The sequence below is a fragment of the Heptranchias perlo genome, chromosome 35 (assembly GCF_035084215.1).
Source record: "Heptranchias perlo isolate sHepPer1 chromosome 35, sHepPer1.hap1, whole genome shotgun sequence".
In the NCBI taxonomy this organism is placed as follows: Eukaryota; Metazoa; Chordata; class Chondrichthyes; order Hexanchiformes; family Hexanchidae; genus Heptranchias; species Heptranchias perlo.
The window spans coordinates 29,139,621-29,148,894 of record NC_090359.1 but is presented as its reverse complement, the minus strand read 5'-3'; the positions used below and the strand labels follow the sequence as shown (position 1 = coordinate 29,148,894).

General features: G+C 53.8%; 1 protein-coding gene across 1 annotated transcript in view; it reads left to right on the top strand.

The window, feature by feature from the left end:
* The window catches only part of LOC137302330 (beta-enolase-like), a 10,254-nt gene extending 10,201 nt beyond the window's left edge, over positions 1-53 (top strand). The window contains exon 7 of the mRNA XM_067971966.1: positions 36-53. Within this exon, the coding sequence (XP_067828067.1) occupies positions 36-53 (18 nt within the window). The remainder of the gene's footprint in view (positions 1-35) is intronic.
* The last annotated feature ends 9,221 nt before the right edge of the window (positions 54-9,274 follow it).

The window sequence follows — 9,274 nt, the reverse complement described above, 5'->3', positions numbered from 1 at the left end:
CTCTCAATAAGACCTAATTGCTCATTTTCCATCAGCGTGACCGGTGTAAGTGATGAGAGATTCCAGAGCACTTGCCTCTGGCCCACGTGTGCCATTTGTAACTGCACGATGTGTTTCACCCAAACATGTCCCTAAAGTTCAGACCTTGGGTTCCAAGCTCAGACTCTGAGGACATTCCCAGTTTGTACAGTGGCGGCTTTAGAGGGACACCAGCTTGAATTTGCACTCTCTCCTCGGGCACCAACACTCACTGATAAACCCAGCGTTTAAACTCTCTCCATCACCTGCTCACGGCCACCGTTACTCTCACTACACCAATGGTGGGACCGTGAGTGAGGTACAGACTCTCTGTACCAATGGTGGGACCGTGAGTGAGGTACAGACTCTCTCTGTACCAATGGTGGGACAGTGAGTGGGGTACAGACTCTCTCTGTACCAATGGTGGGACCGTGAGTGGGGTACAGACTCTCTCTGTACCAATGGTGGGACCGTGAGTGAGGTACAGACTCTCTGTACCAATGGTGGGACAGTGAGTGGGGTACAGACTCTCTCTGTACCAATGGTGGGACCGTGAGTGAGGTACAGACTCTCTGTACCAATGGTGGGACAGTGAGTGGGGTACAGACTCTCTCTGTACCAATGGTGGGACAGTGAGTGGGGTACAGACTCTCTCTGTACCAATGGTGGGACCGTGAGTGGGGTACAGACTCTCTCTGTACCAATGGTGGGACCGTGAGTGAGGTACAGACTCTCTCTGTACCAATGGTGGGACCGTGAGTGAGGTACAGACTCTCTCTGTACCAATGGTGGGACTGTGAGTGAGGTACAGACTCTCTCTGTACCAATGGTGGGACTGTGAGTGAGGTACAGACTCTCTCTGTACCAATGGTGGGACTGTGAGTGAGGTACAGACTCTCTCTCTACCAATGGTGGGACTGTGAGTGAGGTACAGACTCTCTCTACACCAATGGTGGGACCGTGAGTGAGGTACAGACTCTCTCTGTACCAATGGTGGGACCGTGAGTGAGGTACAGACTCTCTCTGTACCAATGGTGGGACTGTGAGTGAGGTACAGACTCTCTCTGTACCAATGGTGGGACTGTGAGTGAGGTACAGACTCTCTCTGTACCAATGGTGGGACTGTGAGTGAGGTACAGACTCTCTCTCTACCAATGGTGGGACTGTGAGTGAGGTACAGACTCTCTCTGTACCAATGGTGGGACCGTGAGTGAGGTACAGACTCTCTCTCTACCAATGGTGGGACCGTGAGTGAGGTACAGACTCTCTCTGTACCAATGGTGGGACCGTGAGTGAGGTACAGACTCTCTCTGTACCAATGGTGGGACCGTGAGTGAGGTACAGACTCTCTCTGTACCAATGGTGGGACTGTGAGTGAGGTACAGACTCTCTCTGTACCAATGGTGGGACTGTGAGTGAGGTACAGACTCTCTCTGTACCAATGGTGGGACCGTGAGTGAGGTACAGACTCTCTGTACCAATGGTGGGACCGTGAGTGAGGTACAGACTCTCTCTGTACCAATGGTGGGACTGTGAGTGAGGTACAGACTCTCTCTGTACCAATGGTGGGACTGTGAGTGAGGTACAGACTCTCTCTGTACCAATGGTGGGACCGTGAGTGAGGTACAGACTCTCTCTGTACCAATGGTGGGACCGTGAGTGAGGTACAGACTCTCACTACACCAATGGTGGGACAGTGAGTGAGGTACAGACTCTCTCTGTACCAATGGTGGGACCGTGAGTGAGGTACAGACTCTCTCTGTACCAATGGTGGGACTGTGAGTGAGGTACAGACTCTCTCTGTACCAATGGTGGGACTGTGAGTGAGGTACAGACTCTCTCTGTACCAATGGTGGGACCGTGAGTGAGGTACAGACTCTCTCTGTACCAATGGTGGGACCGTGAGTGGGGTACAGACTCTCTCTGTACCAATGGTGGGACCGTGAGTGGGGTACAGACTCTCTCTGTACCAATGGTGGGACCGTGAGTGAGGGACAGACTCTCTCTGTACCAATGGTGGGACCGTGAGTGAGGTACAGACTCTCTCTGTACCAATGGTGGGACCGTGAGTGGGGTACAGACTCTCTGTACCAATGGTGGGACCGTGAGTGAGGTACAGACTCTCTCTACACCAATGGTGGGACCGTGAGTGAGGTACAGACTCTCTCTGTACCAATGGTGGGACCGTGAGTGAGGTACAGACTCTCTCTGTACCAATGGTGGGACTGTGAGTGGGGTACAGACTCTCTGTACCAATGGTGGGACCGTGAGTGGGGTACAGACTCTCTCTGTACCAATGGTGGGACCGTGAGTGAGGTACAGACTCTCTGTACCAATGGTGGGACCGTGAGTGAGGTACAGACTCTCTCTGTACCAATGGTGGGACTGTGAGTGAGGTACAGACTCTCTCTGTACCAATGGTGGGACCGTGAGTGAGGTACAGACTCTCTCTACACCAATGGTGGGACCGTGAGTGAGGTACAGACTCTCTCTGTACCAATGGTGGGACCGTGAGTGAGGTACAGACTCTCTCTGTACCAATGGTGGGACCGTGAGTGAGGTACAGACTCTCTCTGTACCAATGGTGGGACCGTGAGTGGGGTACAGACTCTCTCTGTACCAATGGTGGGACCGTGAGTGAGGTACAGACTCTCTCTACACCAATGGTGGGACCGTGAGTGGGGTACAGACTCTCTCTGTACCAATGGTGGGACCGTGAGTGGGGTACAGACTCTCTCTGTACCAATGGTGGGACCGTGAGTGAGGTACAGACTCTCTGTACCAATGGTGGGACCGTGAGTGAGGTACAGACTCTCTCTACACCAATGGTGGGACCGTGAGTGAGGTACAGACTCTCTCTGTACCAATGGTGGGACCGTGAGTGAGGTACAGACTCTCTCTACACCAATGGTGGGACCGTGAGTGGGGTACAGACTCTCTCTGTACCAATGGTGGGACTGTGAGTGGGGTACAGACTCTCTGTACCAATGGTGGGACCGTGAGTGGGTACAGACTCTCTGTACCAATGGTGGGACCGTGAGTGAGGTACAGACTCTCTGTACCAATGGTGGGACCGTGAGTGAGGTACAGACTCTCTCTGTACCAATGGTGGGACCGTGAGTGGGTACAGACTCTCTCTGTACCAATGGTGGGACCGTGAGTGAGGTACAGACTCTCTCTGTACCAATGGTGGGACCGTGAGTGGGGTACAGACTCTCTCTGTACCAATGGTGGGACTGTGAGTGGGGTACAGACTCTCTGTACCAATGGTGGGACCGTGAGTGGGGTACAGACTCTCTCTGTACCAATGGTGGGACCGTGAGTGAGGTACAGACTCTCTCTGTACCAATGGTGGGACCGTGAGTGAGGTACAGACTCTCTCTACACCAATGGTGGGACCGTGAGTGAGGTACAGACTCTCTCTACACCAATGGTGGGACCGTGAGTGAGGTACAGACTCTCTCTACACCAATGGTGGGACCGTGAGTGAGGTACAGACTCTCTGTACCAATGGTGGGACTGTGAGTGGGGTACAGACTCTCTCTGTACCAATGGTGGGACCGTGAGTGGGGTACAGACTCTCTCTGTACCAATGGTGGGACCGTGAGTGGGGTACAGACTCTCTGTACAAATGGTGGGACCGTGAGTGGGGTACAGACTCTCTCTACACCAATGGTGGGACCGTGAGTGAGGTACAGACTCTCTCTGTACCAATGGTGGGACCGTGAGTGAGGTACAGACTCTCTGTACCAATGGTGGGACCGTGAGTGAGGTACAGACTCTCTCTACACCAATGGTGGGACCGTGAGTGGGGTACAGACTCTCTCTACACCAATGGTGGGACTGTGAGTGGGGTACAGACTCTCTGTACAAATGGTGGGACCGTGAGTGGGGTACAGACTCTCTCTACACCAATGGTGGGACCGTGAGTGAGGTACAGACTCTCTCTGTACCAATGGTGGGACCGTGAGTGAGGTACAGACTCTCTGTACCAATGGTGGGACCGTGAGTGAGGTACAGACTCTCTGTACCAATGGTGGGACCGTGAGTGAGGTACAGACTCTCTGTACCAATGGTGGGACCGTGAGTGGGGTACAGACTCTCTCTGTACCAATGGTGGGACTGTGAGTGAGGTACAGACTCTCTCTGTACCAATGGTGGGACTGTGAGTGAGGTACAGACTCTCTCTGTACCAATGGTGGGACTGTGAGTGAGGTACAGACTCTCTGTACCAATGGTGGGACCGTGAGTGGGGTACAGACTCTCTCTGTACCAATGGTGGGACCGTGAGTGAGGTACAGACTCTCTCTGTACCAATGGTGGGACCGTGAGTGGGGTACAGACTCTCTGTACCAATGGTGGGACCGTGAGTGAGGTACAGACTCTCTGTACCAATGGTGGGACCGTGAGTGGGGTACAGACTCTCTGTACCAATGGTGGGACTGTGAGTGAGGTACAGACTCTCTGTACCAATGGTGGGACCGTGAGTGGGGTACAGACTCTCTCTGTACCAATGGTGGGACCGTGAGTGAGGTACAGACTCTCTCTGTACCAATGGTGGGACCGTGAGTGGGGTACAGACTCTCTGTACCAATGGTGGGACTGTGAGTGAGGTACAGACTCTCTCTGTACCAATGGTGGGACTGTGAGTGGGGTACAGACTCTCTGTACCAATGGTGGGACCGTGAGTGAGGTACAGACTCTCTCTGTACCAATGGTGGGACCGTGAGTGAGGTACAGACTCTCTCTGTACCAATGGTGGGACCGTGAGTGGGGTACAGACTCTCTGTACCAATGGTGGGACCGTGAGTGGGGTACAGACTCTCTCTACACCAATGGTGGGACCGTGAGTGAGGTACAGACTCTCTCTGTACCAATGGTGGGACCGTGAGTGAGGTACAGACTCTCTCTGTACCAATGGTGGGACCGTGAGTGAGGTACAGACTCTCTCTACACCAATGGTGGGACCGTGAGTGAGGTACAGACTCTCTCTACACCAATGGTGGGACCGTGAGTGAGGTACAGACTCTCTCTACACCAATGGTGGGACCGTGAGTGGGTACAGACTCTCTCTGTACCAATGGTGGGACCGTGAGTGAGGTACAGACTCTCTGTACCAATGGTGGGACTGTGAGTGGGGTACAGACTCTCTCTGTACCAATGGTGGGACCGTGAGTGAGGTACAGACTCTCTCTGTACCAATGGTGGGACTGTGAGTGGGGTACAGACTCTCTCTGTACCAATGGTGGGACCGTGAGTGGGTACAGACTCTCTCTACACCAATGGTGGGACCGTGAGTGAGGTACAGACTCTCTCTACACCAATGGTGGGACCGTGAGTGAGGTACAGACTCTCTCTACACCAATGGTGGGACCGTGAGTGAGGTACAGACTCTCTCTACACCAATGGTGGGACCGTGAGTGAGGTACAGACTCTCTCTGTACCAATGGTGGGACCGTGAGTGAGGTACAGACTCTCTCTGTACCAATGGTGGGACCGTGAGTGAGGTACAGACTCTCTCTACACCAATGGTGGGACCGTGAGTGAGGTACAGACTCTCTCTACACCAATGGTGGGACCGTGAGTGGGGTACAGACTCTCTCTACACCAATGGTGGGACCGTGAGTGAGGTACAGACTCTCTCTACACCAATGGTGGGACCGTGAGTGAGGTACAGACTCTCTCTACACCAATGGTGGGACCGTGAGTGAGGTACAGACTCTCTCTGTACCAATGGTGGGACCGTGAGTGAGGTACAGACTCTCTCTGTACCAATGGTGGGACCGTGAGTGAGGTACAGACTCTCTCTGTACCAATGGTGGGACCGTGAGTGAGGTACAGACTCTCTCTACACCAATGGTGGGACCGTGAGTGAGGTACAGACTCTCTCTACACCAATGGTGGGACCGTGAGTGGGTACAGACTCTCTCTGTACCAATGGTGGGACCGTGAGTGAGGTACAGACTCTCTGTACCAATGGTGGGACTGTGAGTGGGGTACAGACTCTCTCTGTACCAATGGTGGGACCGTGAGTGAGGTACAGACTCTCTCTGTACCAATGGTGGGACTGTGAGTGGGGTACAGACTCTCTCTTTACCAATGGTGGGACCGTGAGTGGGTACAGACTCTCTCTACACCAATGGTGGGACCGTGAGTGAGGTACAGACTCTCTCTACACCAATGGTGGGACCGTGAGTGAGGTACAGACTCTCTCTACACCAATGGTGGGACCGTGAGTGAGGTACAGACTCTCTCTGTACCAATGGTGGGACCGTGAGTGAGGTACAGACTCTCTCTACACCAATGGTGGGACCGTGAGTGAGGTACAGACTCTCTCTGTACCAATGGTGGGACCGTGAGTGAGGTACAGACTCTCTCTACACCAATGGTGGGACCGTGAGTGAGGTACAGACTCTCTCTACACCAATGGTGGGACCGTGAGTGGGGTACAGACTCTCTCTACACCAATGGTGGGACCGTGAGTGAGGTACCGACTCTCTCTGTACCAATGGTGGGACCGTGAGTGAGGTACAGACTCTCTGTACCAATGGTGGGACCGTGAGTGAGGTACAGACTCTCTCTGTACCAATGGTGGGACCGTGAGTGGGGTACAGACTCTCACTACACCAATGGTGGGACCGTGAGTGAGGTACAGACTCTCTCTGTACCAATGGTGGGACCGTGAGTGAGGTACAGACTCTCTGTTCCAATGGTGGGACCGTGAGTGAGGTACAGACTCTCTCTGCACCAATGGTGGGACCGTGAGTGAGGTACAGACTCTCTCTACACCAATGGTGGGACCGTGAGTGGGGTACAGACTCTCTGTACCAATGGTGGGACCGTGAGTGAGGTACAGACTCTCTCTGCACCAATGGTGGGACCGTGAGTGAGGTACAGACTCTCTCTGTACCAATGGTGGGACCGTGAGTGAGGTACAGACTCTCTCTGTACCAATGGTGGGACCGTGAGTGAGGTACAGACTCTCTCTGTACCAATGGTGGGACCGTGAGTGAGGTACAGACTCTCTCTGTACCAATGGTGGGACCGTGAGTGAGGTACAGACTCTCTCTGTACCAATGGTGGGACCGTGAGTGAGGTACAGACTCTCTCTGTACCAATGGTGGGACCGTGAGTGAGGTACAGACTCTCTCTGTACCAATGGTGGGACCGTGAGTGAGGTACAGACTCTCTCTACACCAATGGTGGGACCGTGAGTGGGGTACAGACTCTCTGTACCAATGGTGGGACCGTGAGTGAGGTACAGACTCTCTCTGTACCAATGGTGGGACCGTGAGTGAGGTACAGACTCTCTGTACCAATGGTGGGACCGTGAGTGAGGTACAGACTCTCTCTACACCAATGGTGGGACCGTGAGTGAGGTACAGACTCTCTCTACCAATGGTGGGACCGTGAGTGAGGTACAGACTCTCTGTACCAATGGTGGGACCGTGAGTGAGGTACAGACTCTCTGTACCAATGGTGGGACCGTGAGTGAGGTACAGACTCTCTGTACCAATGGTGGGACCGTGAGTGAGGTACAGACTCTCTGTACCAATGGTGGGACCGTGAGTGAGGTACAGACTCTCTCTACACCAATGGTGGGACCGTGAGTGAGGTACAGACTCTCTCTGTACCAATGGTGGGACCGTGAGTGGGGTACAGACTCTCTCTGTACCAATGGTGGGACCGTGAGTGAGGTACAGACTCTCTGTACCAATGGTGGGACCGTGAGTGAGGTACAGACTCTCTCTACACCAATGGTGGGACTGTGAGTGGGGTACAGACTCTCTCTACACCAATGGTGGGACCGTGAGTGAGGTACAGACTCTCTCTGTACCAATGGTGGGACCGTGAGTGAGGTACAGACTCTCTCTACACCAATGGTGGGACCGTGAGTGGGTACAGACTCTCTCTACACCAATGGTGGGACCGTGAGTGGGGTACAGACTCTCTGTACCAATGGTGGGACCGTGAGTGAGGTACAGACTCTCTCTACACCAATGGTGGGACCGTGAGTGGGTACAGACTCTCTGTACCAATGGTGGGACTGTGAGTGAGGTACAGACTCTCTCTGTACCAATGGTGGGACCGTGAGTGAGGTACAGACTCTCTGTACCAATGGTGGGACCGTGAGTGAGGTACAGACTCTCTCTGTACCAATGGTGGGACCGTGAGTGAGGTACAGACTCTCTCTGTACCAATGGTGGGACTGTGAGTGGGGTACAGACTCTCTGTACCAATGGTGGGACCGTGAGTGAGGTACAGGCTCTCTCTACACCAATGGTGGGACCGTGAGTGAGGTACAGACTCTCTCTACACCAATGGTGGGACCGTGAGTGGGGTACAGACTCTCTCTACACCAATGGTGGGACCGTGAGTGAGGTACAGACTCTCTCTGTACCAATGGTGGGACCGTGAGTGAGGTACAGACTCTCTCTGTACCAATGGTGGGACCGTGAGTGAGGTACAGACTCTCTCTGTACCAATGGTGGGACCGTGAGTGAGGTACAGACTCTCTCTGTACCAATGGTGGGACCGTGAGTGAGGTACAGACTCTCTCTGTACCAATGGTGGGACCGTGAGTGAGGTACAGACTCTCTCTGTACCAATGGTGGGACCGTGAGTGAGGTACAGACTCTCTCTACACCAATGGTGGGACCGTGAGTGGGGTACAGACTCTCTCTGTACCAATGGTGGGACCGTGAGTGGGGTACAGACTCTCTCTGTACCAATGGTGGGACCGTGAGTGAGGTACAGACTCTCTGTACCAATGGTGGGACCGTGAGTGAGGTACAGACTCTCTCTGTACCAATGGTGGGACCGTGAGTGAGGTACAGACTCTCTCTGTACCAATGGTGGGACCGTGAGTGAGGTACAGACTCTCTCTGTACCAATGGTGGGACCGTGAGTGAGGTACAGACTCTCTGTACCAATGGTGGGACCGTGAGTGAGGTACAGACTCTCTCTGTACCAATGGTGGGACCGTGAGTGAGGTACAGACTCTCTCTGTACCAATGGTGGGACCGTGAGTGGGGTACAGACTCTCTGTACCAATGGTGGGACAGTGAGTGAGGTACAGACTCTCTGTACCAATGGTGGGACCGTGAGTGAGGTACAGACTCTCTCTGTACCAATGGTGGGACCGTGAGTGAGGTACAGACTCTCTCTACACCAATGGTGGGACCGTGAGTGAGGTACAGACTCTCTCTGTACCAATGGTGGGACCGTGAGTGAGGTACAGACTCTCTCTGTACCA